Raw genomic sequence first — 15096 nt, 5'->3', positions numbered from 1 at the left:
AGATTATTGACCAATGTCCTGATCTTGAAACCACTAACAAACATGAGTTATATTATGCAGCTGAGTAGTCTGGACTGCTCGGCTGTGTTATAAATTACTCAAGTGCAAAAGTGTTTGCAGTTGAAAAATTTCTAGAAATTAATCACTAAAAATAATACTTATGTGCATTTTAATTATTTTAATGATAATTTTCCAGTTACACTCCTGTTAACTCCAGTTACACCGTCAGGATCAGGTCTTGCTGAGGCTGCTGTTCTCACATACCTCCTTTCACGAATGGTCCTTTAAGCAATGGGTGTGGCCTGAGCTTCTGGCCATCGCCTCGGTGAGGCTTTCGGCGCGGACAGTTGCACCTCAGGCGAGACCCAGCAGCGCAACCGCAAGGCCTTTCGGGAATTGTAGTCCACTCAACCTTCTCCTATGATGGCGGCGTCGGCGCCTGAGGACTACATGTCCCACAGTGCTATGCGTCGGGGGCCCTGGCGCCCGGAAGGCCGCTCTCGCTCCCTGTAGCAAGGCGGCTAGTTCAAGTTGCCATAGCGGCGAGGTGGGGAGGAAGCTGAGCAGAGTTGGGCGGTTGGAGCCGGCGGGGTGGGGGTGCCCTGATGCTGAGGTCTCTCGCGAGGTGAGGAGGGGGCTCGGCCCCCGTGGCGTGTTGGGCCTGGGTGGCTCCGGAGTAGGACCCGGGGGCGGGGGCCAAGTGGTCAGAGCCCAGGGGGGCTGCTGGAAACCACTGTAGGGGCCGGGCCCCGGGAGGACCTGTGGGGTAGTGCATGGGCGAGATGTCTGTCCGGTGGGGTACTGCAGTGTTGTGTTTAGAAAGCTGGCCTTGAGCTGCACAGAGAAAACCACAGTTGCCAACTTTCACGTGGTAAATAAGCACCCTGACTTCCACAATAAGCTAAAAATCAAGCGAATCCCATTTCAAAATAAGGCCAAAACGAGCCAGTCCCTAAGAACCCCAACCCTCTATGTGTCTAGATCTCCCTGGCGTGCAGTCTGGGACTATATTGGGCCCGCTGTGCACACCTCCTTGCCCCTGCTTGCTCGGAGCTAAACAAAAACAAGCAATAAGCTACATGCCAAAAACTAGCCAATAAGCAACTCACAAGCCAATGAAGCCGAAAACAAACCCAATTTCTGCGTTATTTTTGTGGGTTTGGCATGTCTGGAGGAAACGTTCTACCTTGATGTCAAAAGATGGTGTAGCAGCATCTGTGAGACTATCGTAACCATATTAAAAATTAGGATGTCAGTTCTACAAACACTGAATCTCTCTTAAGCATGAAAGTGCTTGCACTTCCTCTTAGCATGCTTATTTGAATAAAGAGGAAGCTTGAAAGCTATATGAAAATCTAGTAGAAAATTGTTTTTCTGTCAGATGAAATGTCCTCATTCAGTCATTTTTTGTTTATTTACCACTTTATTTACTAGTCTCCTTTTAGCACTGCAACCATTGCATTTTTTAGCAAACCTCTTGTTGGACAGCTAAAAATAAACCCCTTAACCCTCTATGTGGTAAATCTTCATTTCCTTTGTGCTACTTCTACGGTTGTTTCTTTTTTCTTGACCTCATTTGGTGGAAACACTTCTTGGAACTTTATTTTGTTTTTAGCAAATTAACTTCAGTGCAGGTCAGCATTACTTTTATTTCAGTGTTTAAAAATTCAGTAAAAAGAAAACAACTATGCTCTTGGAAAAAGCTTCTGTGCCAGTTTAAATATCTGAGTCAAAGAACCCAAAGGTTCCTGTCCTAGGGCACTTAGACAAGGTATAATTTCTGCTCCACACTGTCCGAGTGTCTCTCCTCCCTTCCCACTCAAAAAGGTACATTGCAAGAGGAAAGTCTAAACCCAGGGTTGTTAGTTTAATCCTTGAGGTGGCCATTTAGGGATGGCGGGCGGGGGGGAACTGTCAGGGACGGTACTTGGTCCTGCTAGTGAAAGCAGGGGACTGGACTCGATGACCTTTAAGGTCCCTTCCAGTTCTATGAGATAGGTATATCTCCATATATTATTATTAAAGTCAGCTGCTTAAAAGGACTGGCAGGAATCAGGGCACCAAATGTTACTTTTTGTTTAGAAACAATCATGCTTATAGAAGCTAGAGATAGAAAAGATCTTACTCCTGGGAGAATTCTGTGCAAAAAAGTTAAAAATTCTGTGCACAATATTTTAAAATTCTGCGTATTTTATTTATCAAAATAACACAATATAATCACGCCAGTTTTAATTATTTTGGTAATTTATTTCAAAATACCTGTCAGCAAGTATGTCTGTAACAATACAGGCAACAAAAAATATTCAGGATCTGTTTTTTGACAAATAGATTCCCTACTAGGCATATTAATACAAAACTTTGAGTAATAATTCATTTAAACTACAACACAGAAACGTGTGCCCGCATCTCTCAGAAGCAGTGCAAAGGCTTGGAGGAGTCAGGGGTAATGGTGGAGCTGAGGGAGAGTGAAGTAATTGCTGGGAATGAGCCTGGGAGTGAATCTGGCGGTTTGTTGGGTGTGTGTGGGAGAAGTTTGGAACAGGGTTTTTTTAGGGGAAAGGTATTGTTAGGCAGTTGGGGAGCCTCTCCCATGCAGAACTTGTCTGACCCTTAGCCTCTCCCATTCAGTAAGGCACATCTGCACCTATCACCATGTGTCCCTGCATCCCCCTTCTGTCCCATCCCTATGTGTCCTTGCACCCAGACTCAGCCACTCCTTACCTCCATCCTCATGTGGTCCAGCACCCCAACTGAACCACCCTTTGCCCCACCCCATCTCCATGTGGCCCTGTACTCCCATTCAGCCCTGCCCCAGTGTATCTGCCCCACTAGCCCTTGTGAACTCAGGTCTTTGACACACACCCCAGCAGTCCTGTGTACCCCGTTCTGTGTCCCGTCCCCCCACATCCTGTTCCTCCTCACTTGGCCCCATGGGCAGGGCACTGTGAGGAACGTACCCTCTCCTCTTCCATATCGCTGGCTGCTACTGCCGGTGAGCAGGCTGCTCTCTGTTCTGGTGCCACAGCAGCTCCTGGGTGGTGAAAGGTGTAACTTTAGTGCCTCTCCAGCAGAATATATTTTCTATAGAGGAAAAAAAAAGCAGCACTTGCGAAGTGGTGCAGAATTCCCACAGGAGTAAGATCTATTAGATCATACAGTCCATCTCCCTGCTAATAAAATGATTGTTCCCTTTTAGTACACTTTCTAGTATTTTGTCCTGCCTAATTTTAAATATTTCAAATTATTGATTTTTTTCCACTAGTTAGGGAAGGGTGAGGAGATTACTGTCTGAATGCTGACCCTTGACCGTAGTCGGGACTCTTTGTCTATCATATCAGCCTTTAGCTCAGTGGTGCCCAAAGTTTTCCTGTCGCACCCCCCCTCCCCTTACCAGTAATGGAATCTGTCCACATTCTCCCTCCCCCCTATTACTGAGCAGCTAAGGCTTCCTCAGCTTGGGCTGAAGGTGGAGCTGGGGATAGAACTGTGGCTGGGTCCAGAGCTGGGCTGGGTGTCACTCCCTCCCCACCCCCTGTGTGAGCTGACCCGGGTCCTGCCACATGCCCCCTGAAGTTCCTCAGTTTGGGGACCACTGCTTTGGCTGGTATGTTGTTGATAAACTTAAAGCCTCCCCATAGGGATTGCTATACCAATGGCCTGTGTAGTTCAGGATCCGTTCTCAGATATCTGTCTGTACCAGATACTTGAGAGGAAAATGAAGAAAACGTTAAGTGGGCAATTATGGAATAACCTGCCCATGAGGGAAGTTTCTTCCTTTCACCATCATTTTAGAAGTTGGCATATGCCCTTAAGTAAGAATGCTTATATTCCTTACAAACTTGTTTGGCTATTGCTATCTAATGTATCTGTGGATGTTCTTATTAGCCATATGATTATTCAGTTCTTCTTTTCTGAATTGCCTGATATGTTGTGGTAAGGAGTGCCGTGCTTGTTTCTTGTACTTATTTAGGCCATGTCTATATGTACAGTGCTGCAGTGGTGCAGCTGTACAGGTACAGCTGTACCAATGGAGCGCGTGTGGTGAAGATGCTCTGTGCCAACAGGAGCGGCATAAGCAAGGTCGGTGTTAGAAGTTCTCCTGCAGACATAAGTGTTTGTGTGCACAGCTCTATGTCAGTGTAACATATGTCACTCGGGGTGTGGAATATTCACTCTTCTGAACGATATAAATTTTGCCAATATAGGCTGTAGTGTAGACATAGCCTTAGGTGAGTACTGTGTGAATATTTAATATACTAATGCATTTGTGCAAGACTAGTGTGGCATGAACTACTATGGTGTGTGTGTGTATTTGTGTGTGTGGGGGTTGTTACTAAATCTTCAATAGGTAGAAATTAGTAGCTTAATTACACTAAAGTGATGTCTACACTATAAGATAAGGGGATGATTTCTCTGCTTGTGTACATGTACTTATTTGTTCTAGCATGGATATAAATAGCCATGTAACCATGGGAGGGCAGGTAGTGGCAGCGGGTGCATGACTGAGCTGAGTACAAACCTGCCTGAAATCAGTGGATATGTACTTGGCACGTCTCAGCTGTGCCTGTGCTGCAGCTACGCTGCTATTGATATTTGTGCTAGCTCTCATTGAGCTACCACAAGTATGTATGTACACCAGCAGGGTAATCAGACTCCTTGCTTATAGTGTAGGTATAGCCTAAATGAATACTGGAACATAGTTTCTCTCCATCCTCTCCACCCAGTCCTCCTTGAAGGAATGCTGTCAAATGACCCTTAAAATATTTTCTTATTTTTACTTTGTCTCTTGATTCCCTCCAATCCACCCTGCACTTAGATGTTCTTAAAATTAGATAGTTTCAGAGTTTTAGAAAAGTCATTTTCTCTAGTGTTGAAGATAAACAATCAGAGCTGCTATTATTTTTGGACCAAGATATTGGAAATAAATGTGGTGGTGGAGAAAGAAGAATGTGGGGCAAGAATTAGGTTCCAGTCCTGCAACTGGATCTGCTAACTTGCACCTCTGCAGCCAGGGAAGCTCTACTGAGGTGAAAGGGTAAATTTTTCTAGTTATCTTATAGGATGTTTCTGTTCTGTGTAACAGGCCTTTTGAGCCAAATTGAAAACATGCTTATTTGATCTTGCATTCCCAAATACCAATACATAGCACATCATCTTATGTACTTAAAAATAATAAAGAAAACAATTCTAATCACATCACATCTCTTTCCCCTCTGGAAGGGAAGAGCGAATAAATTACATGTGGCAAACACAGATCAAATAGGATTTGTATTAAACAGGCAGCTGTCAGATAACGTGCTGAATTTTAGACCTGATCTTTTCACTCTTACCAATGAGCCCATCTATTTTGGTCACTAGATGCAGAAAAAGCTTGTGGCAGAGTAAATTGACAGTTCTTAAAAGATACTTTATATACATTTGGCTTAGGCCGTAAATTTCAAAATTGGATTTCCATCTTGTATTCCAAACCATATGCTGCTGTAAGAGTAAAAGGATATCAGAAAAATTCTCCTTCTTTAGATGCACACACCATGGATGCCCATTGTCTCCTCCTCTTTTTGCCAGGGTAATGGAGTCATTCATCTTCTAATTGATAAGAAATAATCCTTGTATAAGGGGAATTAGAAAAAGAAACAGGGAACACAAATTAGTCTTATACAGATGATGTCATGGTATTTGTTATGAATCCAGCTCTCACACTACTAGATCTGAAAGAGAAAATCTTAAAATTTGTCAGTGTCAGGATTTAGTATAAACTATGACATGTGAGACCACCTGGGTGTAGGTGTGGGCTATGATCTACTGAAAGATATAAAAGATAAATACGAACACAAATGGGTAGCTACTTCAGTAAGATATCTGGCCATCCACATTTCTAAAAGATGTCAAAACTTATAGAATTATACGTTTTTGATTAAAAATATCAAAAGAGATCTGAAAAATTGGTCAAAATTTGAATTGTAGCGGTTAAGGTGAATATTTTACTCTGAATTAACTTCCTTTTCCAAATGCTCCAGTTTTAGTCCCTGGGAATTTGTTAAATCAATGGCAATCCATGATAAACAAATTCACTTGGGGAAATAAGAAATCCAGGGTTAAGCAATCTGCTTTACAAAGGCTGTGGCAAAAGGAAGGATTGGCTCTTCCAAACATTAAACACTGGCTATTCAGATCACAAACCTGATGTACTGGATAACATCAAACCCTAATCAGGACTGGCTAGAGATAGAACAAGCTCATTATTGTGCAATCAAAGTACACATGATTCCCGTGGATAAAGAAATCCTATAGGCCAAAATCAGTATATAGCCGCCCTTTTATGAAAGCAACAATAGAAACTTGGGGTAGCTTTCTAAATAAATTAAGCTCATACCCCTCATCTCTTGTAACCTCAATAAAAACCTGGAAGTTTTAACATTTGGGAACTTACCGGTACATCAAAATTCGGCCAACTGTTTAGAGACAATATATTTAGCTCAATTGATGAAGTACACTAGCAAAAGACACCAAAATTCCAGTATATAAATACCTACAATTGAGACTTTTCAACCCATCTCTATGAAAAAGCAAACCTAAGCAGAAAATTGATGCAATTTGAAAAACTACTCACTACATCCACAAAACACAAAGGTTTACTCCCCATTCTGTACAGAGTAATCTCTGTTACTTACAGGAAACAACTATGTTCATGAAAAGATGAAAAATTGGCATAGGAATAGATGCCAAAACTGAGGAATGGGAGAACATATGGAGCAGGGGTCGGCAACCTTTCAGAAGTGGTGTGCCGAGTCTTCATTTATTCACTCTAATTTAAAATTTTGCTTGCCAGTAATTCATTTTAACATTTTTAGAAGATCTCTTTCTATAAGTCTATAATATATAACTAAACTACTGTTGTATGTAAAGTAAATAACGTTTTTTAAAATGTTTAAGACGCTTCATTTAAAATTAAATTAAAATGCAGAGCCCCCCGGACTGGTGGCCAGGACCCGGGCAGCATGAGTGCCACTGAAAATCAGCTCACGTGCTGCAGGTTGTCTACCCCTGATATGGAGCAATGGTCCCCACACCTTAATGAACACATTAATAAAAGAAAACCTTGTTACCATTTTTTATCAATGGTACCTAGCGCCTCTTAAAATTAAACAAATTTATGGTGCAGGGATGGGTAAATGCTGAAGAAAATGTAATGAAATGGAAGGATTTATCCATCTGTGGTGGAAATGCCCCCAAATGAAGACATTTTGAAATGCAGTTGGACGCAGCATAAAGGAGCTAACAGTGCCAGCTATCGGATATTTTTATTATCAGATATTAGTATTTTTATTAAATTGTCCTGAAAACTCTGCATCTTACAAAAGCTATGGAGAATTGATCATTTATCTATTAGTTCTTGCTAAAATTACTATAGCAAGGTGGTGGAAGAAGAGTGATTCTGCTAAATCTATTGATGGGTATAAAAAAATCTGGGAAATTCTGGTAATAGAAGAATTAACTCAGTTTTTACAGGGGAGAAGGAAAAAAAGATAACTACTTAAAAACCTGCCAGAATTTTTTGGCATTTGCTGAAGAGGGCATTGTCTGCCACCAAACCTGATGGTTTGAGAAGTTTTTTTGAATACTAAGGAAGGGAAAAACCCTTTCAAACACAGTAAAAGTTAAACTCAAAATAAAGGCATTAAAATAGGAAGAAGAAGGAGAAAAGCTTAATATTGTATAGAGTTTTGATTGGACATCTAATAAATAGATTACACATCTCAATGTCAGAAAAACAGAAATTTGGACCTAAATATGAGGTGAAAGACTTTAATTGACACTATGAACTGAAAGTACAGAAGAGGAAGATGAAGAGTAGAAAAGCATCAACCAATATATGTGATCAATATCACAAAGTTGAAGAAAATGACTAGAGGCAGGTTTTGTCAGTACAACTTTACAGACTTCCGTAGGCCAATTAATAATTGCGTACATGTGTGTATAATACTAAGTTTACCTCTATTAAAATTTTTGTTATAAAAGAATGGATCTAATAATAAAATAAAAAAGAGAAGAGATCATATATGGTAGATATAAGCCCTTATGAACTTGTATTCTGTAAAATGTTCCCATATTTGAATACAGTTGTGAAAAATCAAGTTTGCTGAAACAATACTAACCACGACTTTGTGATCAGTGTAGACTAGTAAATCTTTCTGAGCACTGTTTCAGTTAATTGTGATTAAATCCTAGAATTTAAGGTTGAATGTGATTTTGTTCTAGTGTATACTAATTGCAAAATTGTGATTAGTATAGTTTCAGTGTCAACAGTTTTCAAATAGTGACATTTTTGTAGCAATATGTCTATCCTTCGTTGGAAGATGCTTAGATGCCATGGTAATGGATCTGGTGTATAAAAACCAAAATAGCACAGAGATTAGTCAGTGAATTTTCTCCACCTACTAGAGGCAGAGCTTGGATTGCCCTGTGACTTTCAGGCTGCATGAAATTGTGGCTCCTCAGGTGGTCATTTGTATTACTTATGACTAACACCAGTCCTGTAAACAAAGCTATTCATGTGCACTGCGGTAATTGTAGTATGTGCAGTCTTGATCCTACTCCAGTTGATATCAATAGAATAAGATTGAGCCCTGTGTAAGAGCTACTTAATTTACAGGATTTGCGGGAAATAACGTTGTATGTGTAGATTTTAAAAAATATCTTTCTGCAACAATTATATGTGGGTTTTTACTCAGACTAGTTTGGGTGGAATCCAGAGGTTAAAGACTTTCAAGACCTTTCAGGGTAAATATATTTTCCAGGTTAACTTGACATATGCAGTATCTCTTGGTTAATTGGGTGCACACGCTGGACAGAATTGCATACAGCTGTCTTGCAGGCTGGTTATGAAGCTTACAGTGATAGAGATTTGTTTTTAAATACATTATATGGTAGTGAACATAACCTACTCAGAAGATACTAATCTTTCACGGGGGGAGAGAATTCATTCTTGTTGCTTTCTCCATCTAAGCCTCATCAGTATTCTGATCACTGTGCTATATTTTATAGATCGGGGTCGGCAACGTTCGGCACGCGGCTCGCCAGGGTAAGCACCCTGGCGGGCCGGGCCAGTTTTATTTACCTGCTGACGCGGCAGGTTTGGCCGATCGCGGCCCCCACTGGCCGCGGTTTGCCGTCCTGGGCCAATGGGGGCGGCGAGAAGCGGCGCAGGCGAGCGATGTGCTGACTGCGGCTTCTCGCCGCCCCCATTGGCCCGGGACGGCGAACCGCGGCCAGTGGGGGCCGCGATCGGCCGAACCTGCCGCGTCAGCAGGTAAATAAAACTGGCCCGGCCCGCCAGGGTGCTTACCCTGGCGAGCCGCGTGCCGAACGTTGCTGACCCCTGTTATAGATAATGCTAAGATTTTATCATGATTATTTTTAGTAAAAGTCATGGGCAATAAACAAAAATTCATGGAGCCTGTGACCTGTCTGTTACTTTGCTAAAAATAACCAGGGGGCAGGGCTAGGTACGGGGGAGGAATGGAGTCCCAAGGCCGGGGTGCCCAACAGGCCGAGCCCTCTGCCATGGTGGGGGGCACATCCCAGACTCCAGTGGCCGCAGAGGGGCATGCAGCCACGGGGAGGCACATAACCCCACTCCAGAACTGGCCCAGCTACATGACACGGGTGCCTGGCCCCAACTGCAGCCCCCACCAAGCCCCGGCTGCAGCGGGGTGGGGGCACATGGCCCTGGAAGTAGCAAGGGGGGGTGCATGGCTCCCGGTGCAGCCATTGGGTAGGGGCGCACAACCCCTGGTGAAAGCCACAGAGCTGGGGTGCACGGTCCCGGCTAAAGCCCCCAGGAAACCTGGGACGCTGCAGGGCTGGGGCGTGCGGCCCCTGCCAAACCCCCACCAAGCCCAGGACTCTGGACACCGCAGGGTTGGGGCGCATGGACCCTGCCAAGCCCAGGACGCTGCGGGGCAGAGGTGCACAGCCCCGGCTGCAGCCCCCTGCCAAGCCTGGGACACCTTGGGCCTGGGGAGCGTGTCCCCGCCAAGCCCAGGAGTCAGAAATCTGCGAGGTTGGATCGCGTGGCCCTGGATGCAGCCTGTAGTGGAAGCTGCGGGCTGAAGCACAGGGCCCCAGCTGGAGCCCCCGCCAAGCCTGGGAAGCTGCGGGGCTGAGGCGCACGGGCCCCGGCTGCAGCCCCGAGCAGAAGCCGTGGGGCTGGGGCTGCAGGGTCTTGGCACGCAGTCCTGCCTCCTCATGCAGCCCTAGAAGTCATAGAGGTCCAGTAAAGTCACGGGTTCTGTGACTTTACTGGATCTCCATGACTAAATCGTAGCCTTAGTTATAGAATTTTTTTTTATGTGCCTTTAATTTATTGATATCAGATATTGCTTTAAGTCTCTTTTTTTCCTTCCATCAAAATAGATTCTTCCCTTGCTCCCCTGTTTTTGGTACTTTTTTTTGCACTTTTTTGCTTCCTATTATGTCTGCAGATTGCTTCCAATCATTGGACAGTGGTGAAGGGTACATTTGACTCTTTTCCCAGCAACACTGAGGAAGTATATCTATTCGTATCCTGAGACAGGCTACGTAACTTTTCGTGCCTCGGTTTCCCCATCTGTAAAATCATACGGCTATCTTGCTATGCTTAATTACTGTTTTTAAAGTGCTTCGACATGCTTGACGAAAGATGCTGTGGAAGTACAGTGTGTTATCGGTCTCCAAAAGATGTTTAGTTTTCAGTGTACTTGGAAGAAGAATAATTCTAAATGTGCCTCTTGCTTAGCAAAATGTAGAGCTGTTGTGGTACTGGGCCAACCTTGTAAAATGACTTTTATTGTGAATAGTGTCCTTAGGAGTATTAAGTACAGAAGAATCTCTTTGAAGCTAAAATCAGTAAACTTATTTAATTGATGTTATTAGTTTGGAGCTGTTTACTTGGAGATAGAAAGTCACAGCATTCAGAGACCCTAAGGGTATGTCTACAGTGCAATTAAAAATCTGTGACTGGCCTGTGTCAGCTGACTTGGGCTTCTGGGATTTGGGCTAAAGGGCTGTTTAATTATAGTGTAGACATTCAGGCTTGGGTTGGAGCCTGGGCTCTAGGACTCTGCGGGGGGACAGGGTCTAAGAGCTCAGGCTGGATCTCAAGCTGGAACATCTGCACTGCAATTAAACAGCTTCTTAGCCCAAGCATGGCAAGCCCAAGTCAGCTGGCATGGGCCAGCTGCAAGTGTCTAATTGCAGTGTAGACATGTCCGAAATGTTTTCTTCTGAGGTGATTAACATGCAGGTAGCCAGTGTTTGTAAAATATGACCCTGGTAGTTAGCTCTTGTCTTATGTCATCTTGCAAATCATAATTTTAAATTTTCTGATGAAGCAATGAGTTGCTGTCTTCCATACCTGCATTTATGTCATTATAATGAAGATAATTTCCTTTAGGTCAAGTAAAAAATCATGTGGACCGTGCAGGTTTCCAGCACATGCTGTAGGTGTTTGTTACACTCTTGTACTCACCATATAGGGTTGTTTATCTTGGCTTGATGATAACTCACTAACATTAATGACATATCAATTTATTTTTTCAGATGATTGCCTCATTTAATTTTATTAAGACTTTCCCATGAATGTTCATGCCACTAAATACCAACTATTAGCATGGGAATAAGGTAGGTGAAGTAATATCTTTTATTGGACGAACTTTTGCAAGCTTTTGAGCTTAGCAGTACACTGCTTCAGGTGGGGGAAGGTAACCAGAGTGTCCAAGCTAAATAGAAGCTGGGGCAAATTGTTAAGCATAAGAAGTTCACACATGCTGTAGATGACCACTTACAATGAAGTGGGCAGGTAAGAATTAACAGGCAGTAGAGTGTGTTACAAATCGTTGTAATGAGCCATAAAACCAGTGTCTTGGTTAAGTCCATGGTTATGTCGACACCGGAGTAGAAGACCCATGGCATGGCCACTGCTGGCCTAGGTCAGCTGACTTGGGCTCACAGGGTTTGGGCTGCAGATCTCAAAATTGTAGTATAGTTGTTCGGGCTTGGGTTGGAGTCCGGACTCTGAGATACACTCCTCTCATGGGGTTTCAGAGTGCGCACTGCAGCCTGAGCTCAAACGTTTACACTGTAATTTTGAGACCTTCATCCCAAGACCCATGAGCCCAAGTCACTTGTCCTGGGCTCTAAAACTCAGTGCCGCAGGTTTTTTATTGCAGTGTAGCGGTACCCTTAGAAAACCTTTGACAAAGGTCCCTCACCGAAGGCTCTAAGCAAAGTAAGCTGTCATTGGATAAGAGGGAAGGTCCTCTCATGGATCGGTAATTAGTTAAAAGATAGGATTCAAAGCATAGGAATAAATGATCATTCCTATTCAACAGTAAACAGTGAGGTGGCAAAATTTGCAGATGATACAGGCAGACTGCATTGAGCTACAAAAGAATCTTGCAAAACTGGGTGACTGGGCAACAAAATGGCAGATGAAGTTCAGTGTTGATAAATGCAAAGTAATGCACATTGGAAAATGTAATCCCATCTATACATATAAAATGATGGGGGTCTAAATTAGCTGTTAGTACTCAAGAAAAATATCTTGGAGTCATTGTGGATAGTTCTTGGAAAACATCCATTCAATGTGTAGTGGCAGTCAAAATGAAGAATGTTGGGAATCATTAAGAAAGGGATAGATAATAAGACAAAAAATATCATATTGTCTCTATATAAATCCATGGTACGCCCACATCTTGAAGACTGCGTGCAGATGTTGTTGCTCCATCTCAAAAAAGATATATTGGAATTGGAAAAGGTTCAGAAAATGGCAACAAAAATGATTAGGGATATGGAATGGCTTCTGTATGAGGAGAGATTAATAAAACTGGGATTTTTCAGCTTGGAAAAGAGACGACTAAGGAGGTCTATAAAATCATGACTGGTGTGGAGAAAGTAAATAAGGAAGTGTTATTTACTCCTTCTCATAATACAAGAACAAGGGGTCACCAAATGAAATTAATAGGCATCAGGTTTAAAACAAACAAAAGGAAGTATTTTTTCACACAACACAGAGTCAGTCTGTGGAACTCTTTGCCAGAGGATGTTGTTAAGGCCAAGACACTAACAGGGTTCAAAAAAGAACTAGATAAGTTCATGGAGGATAGGTCCATCAATGGCTAGTAGCCAGCGTGGGCATGGATGGTGTCCCTGGCCTCTGTTTGCCAGAAGCTGGGATTGGGTGACGGGGGATGGATCAGTTGATGATTACCTGTTCTGTTCATTCTCTCTGAGACACCTGGCATTGGCCACTGTTGGAAGCCAGGATACTGGGCTAGATGGACCTTTGGTCTGACCCAGTATGGCTGTTCTTATGTTCTTAACCCTCAGTTATCAAAAACACTTTTAAAAATAGTCTCAAAAATTTAGGCCTGGGAACTGCCTGGGAAGTTGGTAAGAAATGAGTGTTCAGTACCGCCCAGGATTAGGTTCTTATTTTGTTACCACTGACCATTTTCTTTGCATTTCAATGACACATCTCTTCCCCGTACCCAGCCTATTTAAAGTACCGTATTTTCCGGCGTATAAGACGACTGGGCGTATAAGACGACCCCCAACTTTTCCAGTTAAAATATAGAGTTTGGGATATACTCGCCGTATAAGACTACCCCCTTCCAACGCACACCAAAAAAAAATTAAAAAAACATCAGATTTGATTTCAATATGGTAATTTTAATTCAAATGCTTATGACATGCAGGTACTTAGCAGGAAAACTGTCACTTATAAACATAAGGCTGTTTGTCATCAAACATGTAAACATAAAACAGTGCAAGTGGATTAAACTTTTCCTAATTCACTCTAAAGCTGAAAGGAAGGATAAGACAATAAACCCATGGGAGCTGCCATGCTGTTTGTTTTCTAAGCTGTCAACCAAACTGGAACTGATGATGATAGGAGGAAGATAACAAACAAGAGAGAGACAGCAAGTGCCGGGCAAGTCCCTGGCGAGTTAGCAACGCCCATCATAACTGCAAGCTACGGTATTTTTACAGGTTTTGCTGGCGTGACAGTTTCCCTTTAAAAGCCTTCCAAATCCTCCTGTTCGTCATCTGATATCATAAGTACATCAATGACATCTTGTGATACATTTGTAAGGCAGTCATCGTATGGATCGAATTCCGTATCAGATGGTGTGGTCTCAGCTTCGGCTTCCTCTTCATCTTGCCACAAGTAGTCGTCCTCCATACCATCTAATGAATTTGATATGCCACACTTCTTGAAAGACTTGATTACTGTTTCTGCATCAATATCATTCCAGGCTTTTATGACAAACTTGCACAAAACATCCAACTGTGGAGCACGCATGTTTCCTCCTTTTGTGAATGACTTTTTGCCACTAACCATCCATTCATTCCACTGTTCTTGAATGCGATCTTTAAATGGCTTGTTTAGGCACACATCCAGTGGCTGTACCAACGATGTCAATCCTGCAGGAATAACTGCTGCATCTGTGTTTAGTCTTGCAAGCATTTGCTTGGTGCTGGGAGTTAAATGAGCCCTGAACATATCCCTCACCAGTAGACTACATTTTTGAATAAGTCCACCTGGTCGCCTGCTCCATACATTATCAAGCCATAGCTTTACCCCTTCTTCATCCATCCAGCCTTTTTCATTCACATGTACAAAACAACCAACAGGGAACTTGAATTTCGGCATTGTTTTTCTTTTAAAAATAATCATTGGTCTCAGTTTGGCACCATCAGCTGTGCATCCTAGTACCACTGTAAAACTGGACTTCTCATGTCCTGTTGTTTTAATTAAAATTGTTTTTTCACCTTTTTGATGGACAGTTTTATTTCCAACCATATCAAAATTCATTGGAGTTTCATCCATATTTCCAATACTACTTAACGCATAGCCATGTTTAGTGCGCTGTTGTATTACGTATCGATGGAAACTATTTACTTTGCTATCAAGATCTGCAGGTAATTTTGGGGCAATTTTCATCTTTTGCCTCAGTACCATATTATGCCTTCCCATGAATCTAGTACACCAGGATACAGTGGCCTTAAATCTATTGCTGTGATCTGGGTTAGATTTGGCCCACTGAAGTGCAA

General features: G+C 42.7%; 1 protein-coding gene across 9 annotated transcripts in view; it reads left to right on the top strand.

Moving 5' to 3' along the window:
* Window positions 1-450: 450 nt before the first annotated feature.
* Window positions 451-15096, top strand: part of CEP128 (centrosomal protein 128) — a 418852-nt gene continuing 404206 nt past the window's right edge. For 4 of the 9 annotated variants that reach the window (XM_065593463.1, XM_065593464.1, XM_065593466.1 and 1 more), the window contains exons 1-2: window positions 452-625; window positions 3971-4080. In XM_065593463.1, the coding sequence (XP_065449535.1) occupies window positions 606-625; window positions 3971-4080 (130 nt within the window). In that variant the 5' untranslated portion in view covers window positions 452-605. Of the gene's footprint in view, window positions 626-3970; window positions 4081-15096 lie in introns of all 9 variants that reach the window. The other 5 variants (XM_065593465.1, XM_065593467.1, XM_042858569.2 and 2 more) reach the window with 5 other exon arrangements.

The sequence above is a fragment of the Chrysemys picta genome, chromosome 4 (genome assembly GCF_011386835.1).
Source record: "Chrysemys picta bellii isolate R12L10 chromosome 4, ASM1138683v2, whole genome shotgun sequence".
Taxonomy (NCBI): Eukaryota; Metazoa; Chordata; order Testudines; family Emydidae; genus Chrysemys; species Chrysemys picta.
Note: the sequence above shows the minus strand (reverse complement) of the source record. Positions and strands in the feature narration are given on the sequence as shown.